The sequence below is a fragment of the Psammomys obesus genome, unplaced genomic scaffold, assembly GCF_907164565.1.
Source record: "Psammomys obesus unplaced genomic scaffold, mPsaObe1.curated_primary_1811, whole genome shotgun sequence".
Classification (NCBI taxonomy): Eukaryota; Metazoa; Chordata; class Mammalia; order Rodentia; family Muridae; genus Psammomys; species Psammomys obesus.
The window spans coordinates 19,092,664-19,116,828 of NW_026592510.1; the positions used below are offsets into that span (position 1 = coordinate 19,092,664).

General features: G+C 39.8%; 1 protein-coding gene across 5 annotated transcripts in view; it reads left to right on the forward strand.

The window, feature by feature from the left end:
• Pcsk5 (proprotein convertase subtilisin/kexin type 5) overlaps positions 1–24,165 on the forward strand; it is a 429,034-nt gene that overhangs the window by 123,767 nt on the left and 281,102 nt on the right. For all 5 annotated transcript variants that reach the window (XM_055613830.1, XM_055613831.1, XM_055613833.1 and 2 more), the window contains exons 4-5: positions 7,349–7,492; positions 10,044–10,120. In XM_055613830.1, coding sequence (XP_055469805.1) covers positions 7,349–7,492; positions 10,044–10,120 — 221 coding nt within the window. The remainder of the gene's footprint in view (positions 1–7,348; positions 7,493–10,043; positions 10,121–24,165) is intronic.

A 24,165-nucleotide genomic window follows, 5' to 3' on the forward strand; every position in this document is an offset into this window, starting at 1 on the left:
GAGAACCACGAGTTCTGAGGTTAGGTCTCCCAGTCTGTGTCTAATGAACAAAAGAATTAAGCACCAATGTCCAAAGTCTTTTTTTCTTCTGGGACCCTCAGTATGTTGGATGATGCCCACTGTATTGGTGAGGACAGTGTTGTCTTAATGCAGTGTATTTATTCGAATACTAGACTTTCGTGGGATCACCATCACAGACAGGTCACTCAGTAACAGTTATCAGCTATCTGTGCATCTGTGAAACTGAAACCACAAAAACAAAATTAATCATCATAGCCTGTAAGTGAAGTCAGTCTGTGGCTTATTGAATATTTTTATGGTGAACTCTAGAGATTGTAAAGGTATTAAACAGCTTCCATTGCAAGTGTAAGCAATGGGAAGATAAAACACATGTATCAGAAATCACTGAAGTGAGTGTTGGATGGCTGAGCAGGAAAACACGGACTATACCTGAAAGGAATGTTCTACCACTTGGAGTTACTTTATTTGACACATATAGTCCATCAATGGTCCATCCTCCACACTTGTAAGTCCATTGCTTCTAAGGATCTTCATTAATGGGGTACATGAGTTGTTTTTGTTTTGTTTTGTTTTCTGTCTTTCTGGACTGGCTTCATTCTTTCAGACTGCCAACCTCATGTATGGCTTTCTGGTTTAGGTAATGAATATTCTCTGAATACGTTTTCAATCTCGCATCTGTCCTCTTTTTTTTTAATTTCCTATCTCGTTCCTTTCAAACTTTGTCCTCCCAAGGTCTGGATTATTTTTAGATAAGAAATATTCATTGTCTCTCTGTTTATTACATGTCTTCACAAAGCTCTAAAGATGTTCCTCAGCCTCCACCTGCCCATTGGTGAGTAAGCTGGTATATGGGCTCCATCAATGTCATTTCTCTGAGAGTGCTCTTCACCCTTCCCATACTCTCCCATGACTAGGGTTTGTGTCCTTTCTAGGTTATAAGGTTTAGCTTGTATTCTATAGCTGATCCTTTGTCTGAGACATAGACTAAACCTCAAGGACTTGACCAGAGAGATTACGCCAAAGCCACTGTAACTGAGAAGGAGAATGACAATAGGAGAGGAGGCTATGGGTTAAGATCCAGGCTTCTAAAACCTGATTCCTTTGTTTTCACACCATTGGTTTTTGAGAGTGCTCTAAACTGGTGAGTGCAAATATCTCTGTGTGTATGAATGTTTAGTTTGTTTCCAGTGACACAGAAATGTTCACTATGATTTAAGAGTATTGGTAATAACCAGCCACAGTGTCAAAACCAGCTGATGTAGCTGGAAGCAACTCTCCAAACACCACTGTGAGACTTATAAAGATCCCCAAAGTACATAGATATTTTTTGATGCATTGTGTTGGTTTAGGGGTTTTCTTAAGTACTTTGATGATTGAAAATTTCTAGTTTGAAATGAAGTTAGTTTTGGAAAGGTGAAGATGGGAAGTTTCCTGTTGTCTAGACCATTCTGTCCTTTATTTATGCCACCGTGACTCCTTGGTCTCCCCTTATGTTATGATTTAAGCCTGAGAAGTCATTTGTATGGAGCCCTAGTTTTATGCCTTTAGGGTTTTTAGACATGTGTGATGTACCACATCTTTCCCCTTACATCTACTTTTTTCTGATGTTTCCTTGAAATTATCAGGAACTGTATTGAAAATTAACAGTTCCTGTTATGAACTTTTGTCAATGCTAAATTGTAACTGGGAGCTGTTGTTTTATCAGGGTTGAAATACTGGTACAAAGTAAAGAAGTATTAATGACTCACAGGAAGAAAAAAGTGTCTCATCAGTGTCCCAGTAGGTAACCCATTATCTTTGCTTGCTTCATCATACCTGTCTCCAAAACCCACCCATCAGCAAGACCGCAGATGTGAATACTCATCCAGTTCTTCCCAGCTGTTCCTACCAGTGATTCAGTGCCCTTTTGGGTTGCCTAACCTAACTCCCCAGAAAGAGAAGAAAATCTTGTCATTGGATTACAATAGCATGCCTGTCCTTTTCACTGTTTAGGCTAAGGATTTCTTCTCTCAACAGTTGGGAACACCTAGGACTCATATGAATGTGGTATTATCAACAGTAGCAGGATTGTTATAGTAGCCCCATTATGTTTTTATCTTCTCTGATATCTATGGCTAGCATTTATGTTCAAACAGCAGATATGTTGTAATAATTTAAGAAACCTAACAAATCATTCAGGCAGAAAGAAACAAGCAGAACTCATATTGTGTCTGCCTGGTTCAGTTTTTACAAATGTTAATAGCTACCATTGCTGAGTTTGATGGTTGGTATTGAAAAACAGTGGGCTTCCTTGGGTAATTTCATATTGCTATTCACACGAATAAATTAGTACATTGTTGGCTAGGGAAAGGACCTAGCAGTTTACATTTTTCACATAGAGAATATCAATTTGACTATTTGATTGATTGTAACTCTTAAGTTCTAATTTTTACAATGAACTTCAAGTATTCATATACTTTTCTGAGTTGACTAGATATGTTGCTATGCTGGTTAATTTTTTTTTCTTTTGTCAACTTAACACAAACTAGAGTTATCTTGGAAGAGAGAGCCTCACCTAAGAAAATGCCTCCGTCACAGTGACTTCTAGGCAAGACTGTGGAAGAATTTTCTAGATTAATGATTGACGTGAGAAGGTCCAGTCCACTTTGCGGGCTGTCACTCCTTGGCAGGTGACCCTGGGGTTGTATGAAAAAGCAAAGTAAACAAGCCATGGGAAACAAACTAGTCAGAAGTATTTCTTCAAGGTCTGATTCAGTTTCTGACTCTAGGTTCCTGCCCTCAGTTATGGCCCTGGCTTCCTTAGGTGAAGTGTATGAAAAACAAACCCTTTTCTCCCCAAGTTGCTTTTGATCATTCTCGGCAACAGGAAAGCCAAAGAGGAAAGTTTCTGAATGTGTTTCTAGTACAGATTTTGTATTATGAACATTTGTATAGTTAGAATTGTAGACTTATGTGAAACTGTCAATAATGAATAATGACCTCATCAATGGTTATTTTGAACAATGGTTATTTTCAATGTCGGCAGATTAGTGGCAACATGAAACAGCAGTTCAGTAGCAGGGCACTTGCCTAGCATATACAAGGCCCTAGATTCTACTTTAAGGACAGCAAAAATGCAAAGTCAGTTCATTATGGGGTGCATTTGTCTTTGTCCTATTGCTGTGAAGAGACACCAAGACCAAGGCAACTGTTATAAGAGATCCCATTTAATTAGGGCTTGCTTACAGTTTCACAGGGTTAATTACTATCCTCATTGTGGGGAGCATGGCAACCTTCAAAGAAGCCCTAGGCTTGTAACTGGGAGGTACATCGTGATCATTAGGCAAGAGATGGGGGCCAGGTGCAGGCTTTTGAAACACAAGCCCTTCAACAAGGCCACACCTCCTAATCCTTCTCAAATAGTGCCACTCCCTGATGATAAAGCATTCAAATATATGAGCCTATGGGGGTCATTCATATTCAAACCACATCAGGGTGGTGTGACTCTCAGAATTTAAATAATTTTTAAATGTGTTTTCTGTTTCATTTTTCTGAATAAGATGATGATGAAGACATAACAAATGTAGATTTGGAGTAACTTATTTGTAGTATAAACTATTCATCGGTTGAGTAAACCCTGCAATATGTGTTTTAAGAGACAAGAACTTGTTGGATAAGAAAGTGGTACACCTACCTGGAGTTAGCCATGTTTCTGTAGTGTATTTCCACTTTGTATTATCATTATTGTGTCTACGGACTTGGTCACCTGTGCGTGGACACGAGGAGAATAGCACTGTTCAGAATGAAGATGTACATGTGGCTATACATATTTAAACTGTGTACTTACTTGATTTCTTTGGTTCTAATATGCTGGTTTCCATTGGTCCCTTGGTGAGCTCCAGGCTGTGGGCACATATATGTTGACACCATTCTATAACTAGGCTTTTGTCCCAACAGAGCTCTCAGTGGGACTTAGCACAAATATGTGAACCATGGCCTGTGTGTGTGCTTGAGTGCTGCTTTAACATGGGTATCTAGCAAGGAGACTGAGGCCAGTATAAAGACTACTTCATCAGGCTCTTCAGGAATTGATGAGATTACTCTCATTTCATTGCTTGGTGACATCAGTAATTTCTATTCTCTTTGCTCAGGCATGTTGGTAATATGTTAGGAAACCCAGAACTCTGAAATATATTAAAAATCAAGGGTTTTCTTTGAGGACCCAGAGTTTTATATCTTGTTCACAGTAGATCCTTCAAGTGGCCTCTAACTTACTATTTGTCTTCAAGAAACAGTCTAGACGTTTTATTAATTTGTTTATCCTCATCATACTTGTATTATTAATGTCATGTTGCCTTTGATATTTGGGCTACATGCCATGTTAGATTATCAAATGAATATATCAGTTGCGTAGTTCCCAGATCCCATCAGTGGTTCTTTGGCGGTGGGTGTAAGGGACACAAAAGGCAGTACCAGAATGTCTAAAATGATCAGAGTCAGAGTCAGCAGCAGCACAGGTGGGAATGTTCCAAAGGGCGGGGGCTCACTCCACCGCATGTGTTTTCCATCGATGGCTGCTGTTCTTCGGTTTTCATAATTACAACTTCAGGCTGTGTCCCTCCACTCCAGCATGCGTATTCCATTTGTGGCTTGCCTGTTTCCTATGCATTTCCTTCCTTCAACCCACCTCCCAGCCACATTAACATTACTCCCAGTTAAAATGAGTACTGCAGGTGCTCACAGCAGGTCTTGGAAAAAATAAAATAAAATGGAAACTTCTTAAGATTGCCTTGCGTTAAGTTAGAATGTTTTGGTGAGGAGAGGCCCACAAGCTTGGCCAGAATGGGACAGTTGGAAATGTAGGTGTTTTGCTGGCAGTCTATATCACTTCTTTTCACTGTCATTTGTTTCAGCCAAGCATGTAACTGGCTAAAACAAATGATATCGCTGGAGAGGTTAAAGCGGGAAGCCTAATAATAATGTTAACCTGAAATAAAGTTGAGTCTACCCTTTTGTTCTGAGTCCACTGATGAAGTGGCATTTATGAAATCTTAGGATAGGTCAGTCAGGGAGACAAAAAGCACAAGATTCAGCAGCGAGCAGTGCAGCAAACAGAAGAGAGCATGAGTAGGCACATGTAGAGCAAATGCGCTTGTGCAAATGTATGTCTGTGCCTCCTAAGTTCTAGGAAGGAAAAAAGAGAGAGCCCCAGGAGACTGTGTGAGTTCAGAGCTGTGCTCAGGAAACTGGAGGGAAGAATGAGCACAATGAAATGTGGGTCAGTAGAGCAGGGTAGTAAGCAGTGGATGTCCAGGGCCCAGAGTGGCCTTTCCTCCTTTTCCAGCTTGCTATTCTGTGCAGCAGAGCTCTTACCCACATCCTAGCATTTGCTGTGTTGAACATGATTCTAGTCTCCGTGCTCTTTCTTGGACACATGAGTCCACTGTCTAACATCAAGTCCTCTCAACAGTCACAGTCGCATACCTTTTAATTTCTCAGAGACTGAAGTCTCCTTCTGACTGTATCCCTAAAGCTCTGAACTCAGGACCCTCAGCGTTCACCACCATATGACTGACTGACTTTCCCTCTCCCTGCTCTTTCTCTTCTCTCCCCCTCCCCCTCCCTTTAAAGCAGTGTACATTCTCAGTCATCTGGTTTGTTCATTTTTCTGTTTTTTGTGATACTCCTCTAAGATGAGTATAAAATACCTAAGGTATTTTGCCTGCCACCACACAGAGCATGCGGTAGGTGCTCGAAACAATGTGTGTTCAATCCACCAGTGGCAGTGGGGGCTCCATTATGTTTAGGTCAGAGAAAACTTAGTATTCCTTTCCATGTCCTAAGCATGGAGCTATTTGCTGAGAGGCAGGAGGCATGTAGTGAGTGTTAGGCGAGCAGTAGCTGATGTTGCTATGGCATTGTAGAGTCACACATCTCTTCCTTTGTGCTTCTTAAAAACCTCACAGAGGGCCTCTGAAAGACTCTACCCAGCAGTGTATCAAAGCAGATGCTGAGACTCATAGCCAAACTTTGGGCAGAGTGCAGGGAATCTTATAAAAGAAGGGGAGATAGTAAGATCTGGGGAGGACAGGAGCTCCACTAACAGAGCAACCGAACCAAAAATCTGTGCACCAGGGGTCTTTTCTGAGACTGATACTCCAACCAAGGACCATTCATGGATTTAGCCTAGATAACCCAGAACCCTTGCTTAGATGTACCCCATGGCAGCTCAGTATCCAAGTGAGTTCCCTAGTAAGGAGAACAGGGACTGTCTCTGACATGAACTCAGTGGCTGGCTCTTTGATCACCTCCCCTGATGGGGGATCAGCCTTGCCAGGTCACAGAGGAGGACAGTGCAGCCAATCCTGATTAGACCTGATAAGCTAGGGTCAGATGGAAGGAGAGGAAGACCTCCCTTATCAGTGGACTTGAAGAGGGGCATAGGAGGAGATGAAGGATGGAGGGTGAGAGTGAGAGGGAATGAGGGAGGGGGCTACAGCTGGGTTACAAAACAAATAAATGTAATTAATATAAAAAATAAAAATTTAATTAAAAAAACCTGGAAAACAGCAACCCTAGGGAATATTTCAAAGAGACAAACTTGAAGGGAACAATTATGTGGGTTGAACCAACATTAGTAAATTATGTCAAAAAAAGCTGCTGGCCCCATTCCTTTTTTGGGGTCTATTTGGACATTGTAGCTCTTGCAGACTGAAATTTCTGCATATAATGAGCCAAGATGTTATGTTTTTATCCTGCTCATTGACGCTCCTATGTGCATTTTACTATAGGAGTACTTATCTTGACTCTGTGCTATTCCCCCACTTCTCAAAGTAGTTCTGAATAAATTTGCCTACCATTGTTAAATTTGGTGAAAGGGGCTTGAAGATCCTGTTGTTTGTTTTCTCACGGGAGCACACTTCTGCCTAGCTGTACAAGTGAGGCTCAAGTCAGTTTCTGTTGTAGCTGGATTGGGCCGTAGCTGCCTGGCTAAGATACGAGAGACTGTATACTCTTCAGTTACCCTCTTTAGATTTATGATGAAATGCAACAGTAGTTGATTACAATCTCATCAATACATGATGACAATAAAATATCCCTTATTTTGTTGATACACAAGATTTTTAAAAATTATCTGTGGTGCCCAAACTGGTGCCCAGTAGTAACCTGTTCACATTTACTTTTTTTTCTCACACACCTGTCCTTGTGTCCTCCCAGCTACCTCTCTGGGCTTCTGTCCTAACAGGCAGCAGAACAGGTCACTCTTCGTTCAATACAGTCCTCACAAGTGGTTGATTCTCCTGTCTGCTCACTGTTTAGTAATCTGCCACGCCCTTTCGTTCTTTAGCACTGCAGCGATAACACGCATCCCTGCCAGTCAGACATGAATATTGAAGGGGCCTGGAAGAGAGGCTACACGGGGAAGAATATCGTGGTGACTATCCTGGACGACGGCATCGAGAGAACCCACCCTGATCTGATGCAAAACTACGTGAGTGTTTGCGGCATGCAGAAGTCCTTTCTCGTTGGCGGTGGGGGACTCCTGTTGGATGGTCATGTCCTGGGAGAGCTACTGACAAAAGTAGCGAGACAGGGCGGGCTTTGGGCTTTGCTCCCTCCTCGTAAAAGGTGACCCCGTAAAGTGCAAGACTCACAAGGCGATGTCCTTCCGCTTCTTCGTGCCTTTGGTGCTGCGGCCTTCAAAAGGACAGCCATGAAATATTAGAAACCCTGCCACTAACCCTATTTGTTACCAACCATGCCCATTCCCAACAGTTCTGCCAGCCACTCATGCAGCACACAAACTGTCCTCTATGGTAAAGAGCAGTTCTTCTGCCAATTTTTCTTCCCTGCATCTTTTTTAAATATATATATATATTTTTATTTTTGAGATTAAAAAAAAATACATCATTTACCCCTTCCCTTTTCTTCCTCAAGCCCTCCCATTACCACTCCTTGCTCTCTTTTAAGTCTGTGACCTCTCTTTTCATTAATTGTTGTTACATACATATATATATTATATATATAATATATATATATATATTCCTAAATATGTGACTACAGCCTGCACAGCCTGTATAATGTTCCTTGTATTTATGCTCTCAGAGCTGACCATTATTTCTCTACCCTTGGCCTTCCTCGGATGCCTACAGTTCTTTGTATAGGGTTGAAGCCTGTGAACTTACCCAGTCTACTTTAGTGTGTCTATTTTCATTGATCTTGTTCAGCTCTAGTTTAGGCAGCCATATTGGTGAGACTTTATGGGTGTAGCGTCTGACATAACAAGGATGCACAATCTCAAAGTAAACTCCCTGATACTCTGGCTCTTGAAATCTTTTTCTGCCTCCTTTGCCCCAGTGTTCCATGAGCCTGCGGTGTAGGAGGCACCTCCACAATTGTAGAGACTGGGCCTCACAATTCTGCGTTTTGATTGGTTGTGGTTTTCTGTAGCAGTCTCTGTCTGTTGCAAAGATACCCACTTCGACCTTGCCTCTCCTTCCTTCATATCGATTAATTCCATTCTCAAGAAGAAACTGAAGACTCCTTTAGCTCTGCTTTGAAATCACTCCGTGGCCAAACACATTCAGATAAATGTGTGCCTCCTAGTTGCATAGAACTTAAAGCCTGAACTTCAGTTCAGTCTCCTCAGACACGGGTGAAGAAACTAAAGGCTGGAGATTGAAGTCAGTTATCCTGGGTTAGATACGAGATCAGAACTCTGGCTGCCTGTACCCCAGGAGGGACATTTGTCTTCTCACATGCCAGGAGAGTCTCTGTGCTTGTGCTTCTCCCTGCTCCAGATGACTGGACTTCGTTAAGTGAAATTTGCTTCTACCTAATTATGTTGGCAGTTTTCACTCTGAAAGAACACTCTCTAAGATTACCTGTTCACTTATTAATGACAGTGCTAACTCAATTCTTAATTGGTGGCCAGCAAAAGCACAAGATTATTTAGACCCAAAGACTTGGGCTTCTTTCTGGTTTGTTTCATGACAGACAGGCTACAGATTAGCTAGTTTGATGCCTCTGATTCCTCCGAGTAAAACTGTTATGTTTGAGTCACTCATTCCAAAGCCTGTCAGGCTCTGACAGCCACTGCGAGGTAGCAGGGCTCCTGTGTGCAGGAAGCTGAACTTTATAGTGCTAGGTGCATCATGTGTGGTGCGTAATTCTCCAAAACAGTTCAAATTCTATGGACCAAAACTGATTTTCAGAAACACAAGCACTTTGCAAAGATTGAAAGCAAAGATAACACTGGCTTTTATTAATGCGGGGCATAGATGCAATCATGAAGCATAAGGGAATTAATATTCTGGTGCAGGCTAAGAGCAGGAATAAAAATTTAAACATTGGAAGTGACCCTGTGAGTTTTTCTTCAGTATTTTGGAGCCTTCTTCATAACCAATTTCTGAAAGCAAACAAATAAATCTGACTCTGGTTTCCAGGGTTGTGTTTCCTCATTTTAACCCTTAGCTTAGGGCAGCTTTGCCCATAACTTGGGCTGCTCTCCGAGCTGTGGGGTCATTGTAAGAGTCTGTCTTGGAGACTTTTATGTAATAGAAATTATGCCTGAAGCAAGACTAATGCTGTGTAATTCAGATCCCAGGAAACCTGATAGAATAAACATCTAATATCTTAGCTGGCTTGATGTGAACAATTGCTTTTTTCTTCTAAAAATCATTAAAATATTATACAGATTATTACAAGCTCATGAAATTAAGTAAGGGTGGAAAACATTAAAAAAAAAAAAAACCAAAGCTGCTAGTGCTTAGAAAATATGAAATTGAAGTATCTCTGCAAGATAAGCATCTCATGAACTGGATCACTCTGGGTAAGAAGGGGAAGTCCTTTCATTTGTCTAGACTCCTTCACCTCAAAGGCAGAATTCAGCAATGATTATTATTGAACCAACAGTGTCTCCCTAAACCATGGGTATATTCATTAACCTAATTACTCTCTTGCAAAAATGCTCTTAAAAATGCATGAGCCTGTGGGTCAGTTCTAATGACAGTCTGTTTCCCCTCTCTTCTTCATGGTCATAGGATGCTCTGGCAAGTTGCGATGTGAACGGGAATGACTTGGACCCGATGCCTCGTTATGATGCAAGCAATGAGAACAAGTAAGATTCAGAGGGCAGGCTGGCAAGTGGCTGGCCATAAGCTCTGCTTTCTGCTTATGCTGAGGGAAGTCTTCTCTTCAAAACTCTTGGTAACAAATGGTCTTCAAACCACAGCAAGAGAAACAGGTATCTTTTCACTGAAGTTTCTGAGTAAGGAACTGAGTTGTCTACAAAGGAAAAAGTAGATAGTAGCAGAGCTCTGGGGATTGGCTCAGCATCTCAAAATCTCAAAAAGTGAAGATGTTAACCCCTGAGATAATTAGACCCTAACACATTTCTTCAGAGATAAATGTGCTAAGGGGAGAGGAAAAAACAAAAGAGTTATTTCCAGAGGGTCAGTTACTGTTAAATCCAATGTATTTGTTTGGAATTGTGGTTATGGTCACAGACTGGGTTTTATACCAGGGCACGATAGCACACTCAAAGAATTATTGCCAGTCACAGGCTGCACTGTCTCTTCTATCACCCTTCCTAATCAAGAGGACAAATTTCTCTTTCCACTTAGTATGGTAGTTTTTAGTGAATAAAAATGAAAATGCACACCCACTGGATAGCAGTGTCTTTATCTTTCTTCAGTAAGTACGTAACAGTGGTTTTCCTGCTTACGGAAACTGTGGATATTCCTGATCACTAAACTCATTAGCTGATCTCTTCCCTCAAAGCTCTTCTGGGGAAACATTATAATTTAGAAGATTTCATGTGAGTTTTTCTTAGTGTGTTTGGGTCGGGGCCACAGAAATGCGAAGAGGACTGCTTGGACCATATATTGTGTGCTATTTGCAATCCGCTGCTTTTCTTTAGGGGTAATTTTCTTTAGGGGTAGTATTTGGTTAAGTAAGTCAACCAGTTCAGATAAAATCAGATGACCTGGAAAAACTTTCTATTGCTTCTACCATCTACAAAGAAGTTCCAAAAAAGAATCTGTAGAAATATACCAGGTGTCAATATGGACAACCAAGTATATATGACAAATATAGATCTGTAGTGAAAACTGTGATGCATAAATTGATATATGTAGACTTTCCCAGAACTTCCTCACAAAAGGAGAAGGAGCCTAAGTTATATATCATAGACTTCTTTCAGACCTAGCTTTTATTGTCTAGATTATAATGTCCATGAGTTTCACACAAGTAGGAAGAATTTAGGCAATGTGAGCTGATCTTTTTTAGCCCAATTACAAGCCAGCATGAAATGATTTGAATCGTTTAATATTTTAAAATGCACTGTTGCGTTGTATGGGGCGGGGGAAGGTATGAGAAATCTCTGTCCTTCCATATTTGCTTTGTATTTAAAACTTCTTTAAAAGTAACCTTGAAAACAAGAAACAATACGCTGTAGTGCTTCTCCATGACCTGTTCTCCTAGCATGTAGCATAGGCCTGACCGAGAGTCAGATGACACACTGCAGAATCCTCAACACAGAGAAGTGACAGAATTGATGCCCATAGCATTCACAAAAGTCGCTGGCCATTCTGCACACACCATAAGGATGTAATCAAGTGATAGCTTAGTTCTGTGTATGTTAAAGAGCTGAAAGTATCACAGCTGCAATAAAGTGGTTCTTCACCTCAAAAACCTCAAGTGTGCCTATTTTTCTTATAAGCACAAATATACCCGTTCCTGCTCACACTCGTACATGCAAGAAGGAGGTAAATGCTGAAAACAAGAGCAGAAAACAGATCAGCGAGGGAATAGACAAGGCAGACAGAGGATTAAGCAGAGTGGAGGGTGTGTGGGTTGAAGGAAAGCCCCCCGAAAGCAGGCGGAACTGCAGCTCTGCCAGTGCGACCACTCCACTTGGGGGTCCTTGCGTCCTGAGTTGGGAGCCGTGTGTCTGTGTGCCCTCCATGTTCTGCTTATCTGATGCGCTTTGTTTTGTTTAATTCACCTAGAGATCCAAGGAGAGAACCGCACATAAACAAATGCCAGTTCCACGTATGCTCAGCGGAGTCCCTAATGTACCAGTCATGTCGTAAGAGTCTGTTTAGCCGAGCAAGTGTCACAGTGGGGCTGACTGCAATGTGCCTGTTCACTACATTTACCACAGAAATGTCTGCAGAGAGAAAAGAAGGGGGCAGGGAATGTAAACTATCTAGGTCAATGCCCAGTGTCCTCCTGCAGGATGTGAATGAACAGATATTCTGTGGGTAAGAACTGGAGATCGGTGCATTGAGCCTTGGAGCTAGTTATGTCTAAAACTGGTACATTAGCTATTTATGTCTAAATTTACCTGTGGTGCTTTTGCATCGAAATGGAGTGGAGATGGTGACCATTATGAAAGGCATGATGTAACGATGCCAACCAGTATGTCCATGTGTAAAGGTAGTTCGTTGAGTGTAGGTTTTACTAATGAATGAAAAAAAAATGTTTTCGCTCTTCAAGACAGGGTTTCTCTGTATAGCCCTGGCCGTCCTGGAACTCACTCTGCAGACCAGGCTGGCCTAGAACTCAGAGATCCACCTGCTTCTGGCCCCCAAGTACTGGGATTAAAGATTTGTGCCACTGCCACCCAGCTCAGACTATCCCTTTAAACCTATATGCTTAGGTGTAGTGGTAAAATAATATAGAGTGCTAATGGGTTGAACTGGGATAATTGCTTTTAAACGAATTATTGGAGAATTTCTCCTTCTAGAGTGTGCCAGTGTGTCCCATTTTGAGCCACTCTAAGAACCTCCCATGGCTCCTTGAGTGCAATGGAAGTTTGATTGACGGATGATACCAGCATTATTCAAGATGTGTGCTGATAGTTGTAGTCTTTAAAAAAGAAAACAGTTTTTGATTGAAATAGAATCACTTCATTTTCTCCTTCCCTTTTTTCCCTCCAGCCCCTCCAGGATGCCTTTCTTGAAGTTCTCCTATGTCACCACCCACTTTTTTAAGTTGACAGCTTCTTTGTATTATTATTATTGTTACGTGTGTGTGTGCTGTGTACACAATTATATATAAATACAACCCTCTGAGTCTTTTTTTGCTGTTGTCAAGTATATGCTTTCAAGAATGACCACCCTACGTCTACACTGGATCACCAATAAGGAATTTTTTTGTGGGGGGGGGGAGGTCTTGACAGTAAATTGGTAAATTTTCAAGATCCTACACCAGCATTCCCTATATCTGTTTATGGAAGCTTCAGACCCCATGATATCATGTGTCCTTTTAGCCTGTCAGTAGTTCTGCCTATTTGTGTGTGGGTGGGTAGGTGTGTTTTGTTCATTGTTTGTGGGTCATGTGTGTGTGTGTTTCCCTCTTGGCTAGCTAAGGGCATGTATTGTAGCATTCCTGGTTAAAATACCTCTGATAGTAGCCTTATGCTGTCAGATCCAATTGATGGATATGTCTTCAAGCATGGATCCATGAGTTGATCATTCTGCCTAGACAAAGGTCTCATTATGTGAAGAATAAGAGTAGATTCGTAATTGAGAAGATATAACTGAACCTGGACTCTCTGTGATTAGCTTCGGATCTAACTACCCTGAACTTTGCTACTTAAAAATAATGCATAGGCAGTATCATAACATTAGCACAACACTCTACAAAACAACAGTACACTGTTTAAAACCCTAAACTAACTGCCTACTGGGTGTTGAATAATTATAGCTCTTATTACTATAATTATATGTTCTGTTCGCTTTTCTGACTCCTCATAATCAGTTAAAGTTAAAATTATCTCAAAGGATGTGTGCATATGATCATTTCACATCTAATTTAAGTACTGGGAACTCCATCTCCAGGGTTAAAGGTTGAGCTGGACGCTGTTCAGCCTCTGAGGGATGGAAGCTGCAAGTCACCCAGTCCTCAGTGCAGTACGGGTTTTGTTTGTTTAACTTTTTAAAAACTTATATTTTATGCCTTTTAAAGTAGATTTGTATCATTTTCCTTTTCTTTCCTCCCTCCAAGCTTTCCCATGCTCTTGCCCTCAAATCTATAGCCTCCTTTCCTCTGACTGTCATTGTTACATAGATATGTATGCACAAATGTATAAATATTACAAGTGGAGTCTGTTTTGTTGTTTATGTGTGGTTTTAGCACTGACTACTTTGTATTGAATAACCAATATAGGAGCTCATACCTTGGAAAGGCCAATTTTCCTTCCTCCAGAAGTCATTGGTTGCTTGGGACTCTATATAATTTTTCTTCTTCCATGTTAACATGTCGATTGATATTCCCATTGTTCTGCAGCCATTTCTAGGAAAGACTGTTTCACAGTGGACTTCCTAGAATTCTGGTTCTTTTGATCTTTCTTCTCCTCTTTTCTAGTGTTCCCTGATCCATAGATGCAGAGAGTCTGATGTAGACGGATCTGTTGTGGCTTGGTTTCCCTCGGTGTATTTAGATCTGACTTGGGTCAAATAGTGTTTTCCTGTGATGGTCTCCATTGGCTCTAAAGAGAAGGTGCTTTGATGAGGTATGCGTGCAGGTGATATGACATGGGAAATGTGAAAACAGGCAGGGGACACCCAGTGGAGTTAGGGGAGGAAGAGCAATACAGAAGTAGAAGGAGGGACAAGGGACAGATACTGTAGATGTGTGAGTAAAGCTTCAGGGGATCATTATTTATAGTTACCCCCAAATTTGTATACAGTACATATAAGTATATGTATATATGTGCATATATTCATATGTGCATATATAGTCATATATATATATGTCTGCATATATATACTATAAAGGAAGTTATGCCACTTGGTTGACAGACCATAGACTAACAAAAAATCATAGTACCAGATACAAGAAATCTCCTTTAGAATAGTTGACCAGTGTACTCCAAGTGGCTCTCAAAATGATATAGAATAGTGATGTAACCTTTGGTTGCCTGTCTGAGATTGAGGCAAGCTCCTGTTGGTTAACACACCCCACTCTTAGTATCCAGGTCTCAGATCACTCCTGCTGGATCTAAGCTGAACTCCTCCATCCTGCAGTCTGTTTTCAATGGTAGCAGAAAATGCTATGCAAGCTGCCAAGGGAAGAAGCAATTAATTTAATCTAAGATCATTAAGGAGAAGAAATTCAGTTTCAAGAAAGTCTGAATAGGGAAGTTGAGGCATATTCTATGCAATACTACCTTGTATAATCAGACCAATTGGTTTGGGAGTGTATTTAGAATTCTCTGATATTTGGCTACATTTGTTCATTCATTTTTTTAATGAATATTTGTTAAGACCTAACTTTGTAAAAACACCTAAACAATGACTAGCTATGATGATAAAATCTATACTGATTGTTAATAGATTGAATCAGGAATGAACTTCATAAGGAACCAATGGCTCAAAGGTTTTCAATAGAGAGTATAACCTAAAACGTTTGCAAATCATCTGTCTTAGACTTAACATGATTATGATTTGTGCCAAATCTTTGAAGTGAAGGAACTCTTCTCAGAAGTACAAAGCCACATAGTTCCTTTTCTCACCACTTTTTCAGTGCCCAAATGGTGTTATGTCGAATCTGTGTTATTGATGATAAAAAAAATAACATCATAAGAACAGACTATAAAAACCTGCCTTCTGCTCCTCATTTACCTCAGTTCATCGTAGCTTGCATTGTTGTGGAATTAAAACAGAGTGCCTCCCTACCCATGAAACAGTCTCACAGTCTCCTGGCATTTTATCCCTCCACTTCTATTTCAGTAAATGAATTATTGATGGCTCCGTTAGAGCAGCCCTTCCCTAGGTTGCCTCCTGTTAAATGTTCTGTCTGCTTAAGCCACGGCACTGGATGTGACAGAAGGTGATACCACTACATCGTATTGGGTGTGTGGTGTGTGGCTTCAAAATCCAATTGCTTTTCAAAAGAAACCAGCCTAGAAGTTACAGATTCATTTTCTTAAATGAATAGATTTTTTTTCATTTTCTTTTTTATCTCTTATTTTTGAGATTTAGCCAGAGTAGATAGAAAGACATTTCTTCTGGTTCTTTAATCTGTCACATATTATTTTTTTCTGGTTTTAAGAATGTTAGTACAGAAAACAGTGTGTGTGTGTCTCTTATTTCTGCACAGCTGTTGCCAAGAGATAATATTCTAAAGCAAAGCCAATGTATTTAGATTATAAGGAAATATAATAACTGAGTACTAGACTAAAAACCCTACGCTGTCTCTGACCACACCAGGTTGAAGCATTTTTACTTCTTTATACCAGGAATTTCATAAATTATAAATAGTTATCTATAACTTAAGAGGTCAGACAAAACCTATCAAAGAAAAGCGGGATGTTGCCAAAGTTTAAATTGTTTTCCTACATAGTTTCTAAAAAGTTCCTTTAATATATTTGCAAGATAACAGCTTCGTCTAGTAGTTGCTTAGTTTCTGAGTATCAAATAAGTTAATGAATAATAATATTAACTGCCAATACAGTTCTTAGAGTCCTCATGTTTGGAATATTTACACTGTTCTTATACAGCTGTCCTAGTCTGTTGAAGCTGCTATAACAATGTGTCTTAGACTGGATAATTTAAGGAAAAAAAAAACACAGAAATTTAATGCATAGTTTTGGAGTCTGGGGTAGTTTGAGACCTAGGCAACATTGGATTTAGTGTCTTTAGCAGGTCCCTTTCTTAAGAAAATACTTCCTGTGTGTCTTGGCATTGCTAAAGAGACAAGCAAACTCCTGACAGGTTGCTTAAGGATACTAATTTCATTCACCAGGCGAATGAAGAGGTAGCAGTCTGGCCTTCCCAGTTGCTGGGACACCAGATTCTCTGCATATCTGAAGACCTCAATCCTTTCAGGTAGTTCTAAGGGAGATTTCTTTGAGAACTTCTTTTTCTGGTTCATTATTTAGAATTTTGCACTACTGGTTCCCCCGAGCCATATCTGTATATGTCCCTTGACTAAACTACATTAACCATTTATAAAAGTGCCCAATGTCCTGGGATAAGCCTGTGACTGACACAGGTATGTGTCTGTCCTTAATTTAGCTTGCTGTGTTGTAGAGCAAAACGAAAATTGTTCAAATACACCTGAAGACAAAAGTAATTAAATTTATGAGAGTTGTTTAAATAGCTGTTTATTTTTAATGAAGGTTGAACAAATATGGAAAGTAGTTATCTAACCTCAAATTCTTATATAGCTGTTACCTGAAGTATAAATATTCATCTTTATAAAAATTACACTAATTATTCTAGGGCTTATAGTCATGCTAATGCAACCTTCAAACTCCTTTGTTCTGCTCTTTGTCAGTTTCACTATTTTCTCCTCTAGGATTTGGGGACTTATTGTCTTGGGAGCCTCAGTAACAGTTTTGGTAAAGAGTCTGATTGATGCTATAGGTTAAAATGAAGTTTGGGTATAATTTATGCGAACCCCATGTACTGTTGACATGAATAATTGATAGTTGCTTGAATTTAAATTTCTTATTTAAAAAAACAAACTCACAACTTCCCAGGGCTCTAAAGCAGATGGAAATTGCAGTAAGGGAAGAGATAAGTATCCTTTTTAAATAATGAATTAAGCACTTGAGCAGGTTTTCCAGACAGGTGTACTTATTTATCTTTCTTTTTTAATCTCCTCCAACTTCCTTCTTCGCATGCCTTTATTTTATCTTATTTCCCTCCATCCAGCATATAAAGACCTTGTGAGGTCAAGGGGGAACAGTGTCTTGATGGCAATACTAAGCATTAGCAAAGGGTCCAAAAACTCATAAAGCTGATTGGCTGGCAATTTTCATGTGAGAATCTGAAGAAGAAAGCCAACGGAGGAGAGAAGAACCCTGGTTTTCATTATTTTACCAGCTGTACAACTATCAGGATCAAGAACATGCAGAAAGGGTATTTGAAACTCAACCTTGCAGAATGTTCACTTTAATGTCATTGAGATACTGTTTCTATAGTGGTTACATTTTAGCTCTTATCAAATTCTTCCAGGTTAAAGGACTAAAGTTAGAATTTTTTTTTCTTATAAGCTAATAAAGCTGCCATAACTTGAATGTTTATTAATTCTGTTGCAGTAGAAGCTTCCTAGTCTTGTGTGCATCAGGTATTAATAAATATGTATTTAGTTATCAGAAGGTCACTCAGCAAAGTAGACAGAATGATATAGAACAAAAAATGTTCTGGTACCCAGCCGATGCATAGCATGTTGCCATCTTATCTGTTGCCTTGAAGAAGCATCCTTTCTCAGATTTTTGCCTTGCTATCTCGGCGTTCCTGTTAATCTCAAAGTACCAATAACCTATATTCTATGGTATTATGTTAGGTTGTATTTGGTTATCGTGTAAACATAAACTAATAAGCACTAATTAGGACTTTTGCATAATGTTTATTTACCACTCACAGCATCTCGCATTCAGGAAGTGTACCTAAGTCTACCGAGTGGCAGGCAGACTTTGAGCTCATCTCTTTACCTACCTAATTAAATTAGCCAGTAGATGAGAAGCTGATGTCTAGGTTGATCACAACCTTGCAAAACTGTCATGACCAGAATGCAGCGCTGTGTACACTGAGAACTTGGTACCCAGGGTCAATGATCTCTGATATCATGTAGGTCACGGTGGCCCAGAGCAAGAAGTGAAGATCATTTGTTTCAATAAAGAATTACATAAATCTGGTCCCACCATACTATTTATTTAATTGATATAAATGAAGGGAGCCCTAGTGAGGCCATAGGATGTTTATTCAGAGGCTTTAGAGAGTTAACTACTGTAACTCAGAGACAGAAACAGAACTAGAAAAACTGTATAATTGGAGGGAAGAAAGGAAGAAGGGAGGGATAGAAAAAAATAAAGGAAAGTAGGCAGGGTAGAAAGCTGGCTGGCTTTAGGTTTGGTCTGATAGAATGATGTCAAGGTGAAGCTAGAAATTGAGTCTGTCCATTTTCAAAAAATCTGACTAACACGTATTAACTTTTGAAGGTGAAATTTAATGATTACCAGTTGATTACAATTCAAGTAAAAGGTTTCCGGATCTGAAGAAATGGCTTAGCAGTTAAGAGCACTGATAGCTCCTCCAGAGGACCTAGATTTGATTTCCAGCACCACATGGCCACTCACAACCATCTGTAACTCCAGTCCCAGGCTATCTGGTATCCTTGTTTGACCTCTTTGGGTACCAAGCACGTGGTGCGCAGACATCCATGCAGACAAAACATCGATGCACATAACTTTTTAAATATTAATAGAATAAGTACCAAAATACAGTGTTAGTCTTAGTCCCATTTCATTTTCACATTGCTCTGTTTGGAGATTAGACTCTGAGGTTGGAATCACATGGAGTAAGTCACTGACCCAGTGTTTTTGCATGTGAGTGAAGAGCTTTGTGAATTCTCTCAACATGTGGGCTGTGAATGAAAGATTCTCTGTAGAAGACTGAGCCCAAGGAGCACCTGGAAATGAGAGACTTTCTCCTACTTGGAAAGGAATGATAACTTAAGGACATGTTTCCCCTTTGGGGAATCATAAGAATTTCCATTGCTGTAAGTCACCGACCAGCTCTAAGGAACTGAGAGCAAGACAGGCTCTCTGGAATCCCCTCTTCTCTACTTTCATCCCAAGCTGCCACCTCATGAATTTTAGAAGTGACCTTTGTTACAATAGTTTACCTCTTCCTATTTTTGGATACCCACATCCCATCTGCATATAATTTACATATGCTAGTGTATGCATTTGAATTTGCATGAGTTACAGATCAAATTCCTTGTGGTGACACCCTGAGCTGAGATTAGCTGACTGCTCCAGGTTTTGCATGACCTTCTTGCTTTTGGTTGGCATTTTCTCCTTGAGAAGTTCATCCTCATAGATCACACCCCCTCCCACACCTGTCCCAATTACCAAATATAGAATTCTATTTTCTCCCCAGTCCTCCCGCTCCGTTGTATCAGGTTGTTGTGTGTGCCTTCTATCCCTTTCATTTTCCATCCTCCTGATACCATGATCTTCCCATAGACACTAGTATTGTCCTTACGCCAGAAGAGCAGCACACATTGGTCTCTAGCATTTGACCCAGTCTTGACATCAGTTACTTGTTACTGACACTAAGTGACCTCATTTGAACTTACTTTAGGAAGTATTTTAAATGTGACCTGAATTGTTATTTTATGGACTGTCAGACTCTTATAAAGTTTACTGTATTTATGCTTTCCTCTTAGATTTATGATAGAATGCTTTAATGTCTTCCAAAGCAGTGGTATATACTTGATCTTAGAGTTGAAACAAACGCCTTTGGTTGTTCCCATTGTTTATTTACCTGCCTGATGTATCACAAAGGGAAAAGTTGGGTAGTGGAGTAGAAGAGCAATGAATTAAGGAACTTGAATTTGCTGAAATGTAATTCAAAAGGAGGCACAGGACTCCAAGTGAGGAACACTGTTGGGAATAGCTCTGGCATTTTCTCTGGTCCACACTCAAGCCTACTGTGAGGCTGATGGGACAGCCCAGGTTCTGCCCTTGGGACTGCAGTTTTTCCCACTGAAGAGATGCCTTCGTGACTCGCTGCATTCTTTCATAGGCTGAATTAAGATTAACATGTTTCAGCCTCTGTGGGGTATGGTATTGGTGGCATTGTAAAACAACAAAACATATTTGTGTGCAAGTCATTCATATTGTTAAAATCTTCATGGCCCAAATGCAAATAGGAACAGCTATTTGAGAAAGCTGTTTCAACTTATATTGATATTCTTTATTCCATATCTGTTCAGAGGTACCTTTTTTTTTAATATCAATCCATTCCATTTATGTTCTTCCAAAGTTTTTTCTTGTGTTTCTGTGAGCTTCTTTTGAAATGGGTTTGTGCTGTCAAACCTATTTCAATTACAAGGGATACTAACTCATGTTTAATGTATCCTGGTTGAAAGAAAAGACACATTACTCTTCATCTATCTGTCAGGACTCACTTTTCCCTTGTCTTTAGAGCAATGTTAGGCTGAGAAAAAACTTTGTTAAGAATGTTACCCATATCTTAAACTCACATAATATTTTTCTTAAAAGATTTGTGTGTTTTTGAAATTCATGTAGATAGTACATATTTGTAAATTTCTGAGGCATATATTTGAAGTGAATAAAGAAAATGCGTATGGGTGGGAGAGGTCCAAGTAATTCCTAGGTAAATTGTATTTTAAAACTGTGTAACCCTTCTGCACTGAGGGACTATATTAAAACATACATCCTACCCCACCCCAGCCCCCAAAAAGAGGCATGTGCTGAAACATGGGCAAATATATGCTGATGTTTAGTTAGCTGTGTCATTATACAAATTTTTAGAACTTAATGTATACACACTGCTAGTTTAATTTTCCTGTGGGCGTTTCTGCAGCTCTGATGAACTTGATGTGTGATTTGAATGTAGTGGAGGATAGTGTCCCCCTCTAAGGAGGCCTTGGCTGTTTCAGCCATGGGCCATACACTCAGTGTGTCTAATTAGCTCATGAGAGAATAAGAAGAGGGAGGAGAGCCTTTGTGCTATTTAATAGAATTATTCTGCTCAGTGCCTCTTGGATGGATCTCACCTACTCAAGCAAAGAAGAGCCAGCTATGAAGAAAATGGTTTACAGATGTCCTATAGTTTGTGAAGCAGTTTTACATATATTCTCATCTGTCCAGTAAAAATTCATGTCTATTGGAAGACATATATATATATATTATAAAATATCTCAAACAAACATGCACACACATACACACACACACACACACCACTGTCTCAGTTCTGTTCTATGTATGCTGAATTTTCTGCTTGTGAATCTTGGTAAAGGCCAAAGAAGGTATGGTTGCTGAAAATTCTGGAAACTGTCCATTTCCACAGGCTTTTCTTACTGCAGTCTAGGGTGCTCCATATCATCCTCACCCTACAACGCATTAGCACCTGCCTGCTGCCGGCTCACCATCTCTCCTGAAAATGTCAAATCTGAACTGCTACAAAACCATACATTTTGCCATAGGTTGGAAATTCTACACATAGAGCTGTTTTGTGTATGAAATTACTGTGAGGCTTCGACTGTAAGACATCTGTCAAACAATACATTTTGTGTTTAGACTTGGATTTCAACACCCCCCAAGTGTCTACATATATATGCAGATATTCAGAACTCCCACATCTGAAGCACTTCTTGGTTCTAAGGATTGCAGATGAGAATACTCTATTGTTTTATGGCATCAGAGGCCAAGTAAGCTCTCACTCATTTGAGAAGTTTTTATTGTGTCTTTTCTCTTTTTGTCTCTTCTCTCTGGCTCCATCCATCCCTGTATCTGTCTTGCCTCATCGTAGTTTTCTTGATTGAAGATAATTGTTTATAGTTTACAAATGTTCTAACCAAGGACCATGCATGGATATAACCTAAAACACCTGCTCAGATGTAGCCCATGGTAGCTCAGTACCCAAGTGGGTTCCCTAGTAAGGAGGACAAGGATTATTTCTGACATGAACTCAATGACTGGCTCTCCTCCTCCAGGCCACCCCCTGAGGGAGGAGCAGCCTTGCTAGGCCTCAGATAAGGACATTGCAGCCAGTCCTGAAGATACCTGATAAACTAGGGTCAGATGGAAGGGGAGGAGGACCTCCCCTATCAGTGGACTTGGAAGGGGGCAGGGAGGAGATGAGAGAACGAGGGTAGGATTGGGAGGGAAAGAGGAAGGGTCCTAAGGCTGGGATAGAAGTGAATGACCTGTGATTAAAATAATAATAAAAAATAAAGAACACTGTTCAAAGTACATAAAATATATGTATTTTGCCCACAGTGTCATGTTTTGAAAGGATAATAAATGTTAAAATTATCAAAAAAATAAAATAAAACTGGATACAATAAATCTGATAGAAGAGAAAAAAAAACAAAACAAAAAAACCCCAAATGTTCCATAGTTTACAAAGCACTCATCTTTACAATGGTGGTGTCCCCAACAATTTCGAACACCCCAGTACTTTTTCACTATACTACTTTTCTGCCTTAGTCATTCCAAGATACCAGATTTTAAATATTGTAGTATATTATCTGAAGAAAGTAAAATTGAATGTAAATCTACATCATTCATGAAAGTGAGTCTTGCCCCCAAATTCATGTTCCTTACACCCCATGAGACATCCTAACTCAGAGCAGCTACCAGATACAGTTTCTAAAGATAGTGTCCATAAGTAAAAGTAAGTCATGGAATAACTGTAGTTCAGTTATGAAAATAAATATAGTGCTTATAAATAATAGACAATTTTTAATAAATGAGAACAATTATAGTTTAGTTATGAGAACTTCATGCTTATTTTGTGGTATGCTGTTTCTTTCTTAAAAGAAATGTTTTGTAAACCTACTAGTTCCATATCAGTGCTTTAGTTGTGTTTTAAAAATGAAACTACTGACATATTCATACTAATTTATTATACAACTAATATGGTACGTGGAGTGGCATTGGCAGAATGTGAGTTGGAAAATGTTGGCCTTCCAAACATCCTTTCATGGACCCACACTGCCCAGCCTTGATAGGCCTCAGGTTGTTGAAGGTTAGATGGGGTGCACGTGGCTCCCTCTTCCTCAGCCCAAGTGTAAAAGAAAACAACAACAAAAACATACTCTACTTTAGGATCTGGTTTTAAAACCTTTATTACATAGTGAAATTCTTCTTAGAATTGTACTTGAAGTAAAAGCTTTCCTTAAACAAAAAATTTAAAAAAAAATGTAAACTCAGCATTAGGAGCTCTAGAAATGGGGTTAGAGAAACTGCATTGCAGAGTAAATGGAGAGACTGTGCAGTTGTTAGCGTTTGACCCGTCTTGGAAAATGACTGATGGGAGCAAATAATTAGCATTAAGATCAGGCCGAGAGTGAAGGTAACTTCGTATCAGTGAGCTCCTCCCAGGCTTCCTGAGGGAAGGCTATGGTCTTGCATAGCGGCTGGGTTTTCTTTTCTTACTTTTTTTTTTAAGGCAAAAAGCCAGAAATTTCTTTCTTTTTCTGGAGAGTCACCTTTATCTTGAACTCACATCTGAGCATACTTTCCCTCTGGCTTCAGAGTGTTCATCACCTTTGTACCACTGGGACAAAGACCAGAAGTAAAACAGACTAGATGGGGGAAAGATCTGTTTGGGCTGGTAGCCTTGAGGTTTCAATCCATGGTTGCCTGGCCTGTTGTTTTGGGCCTGGGGC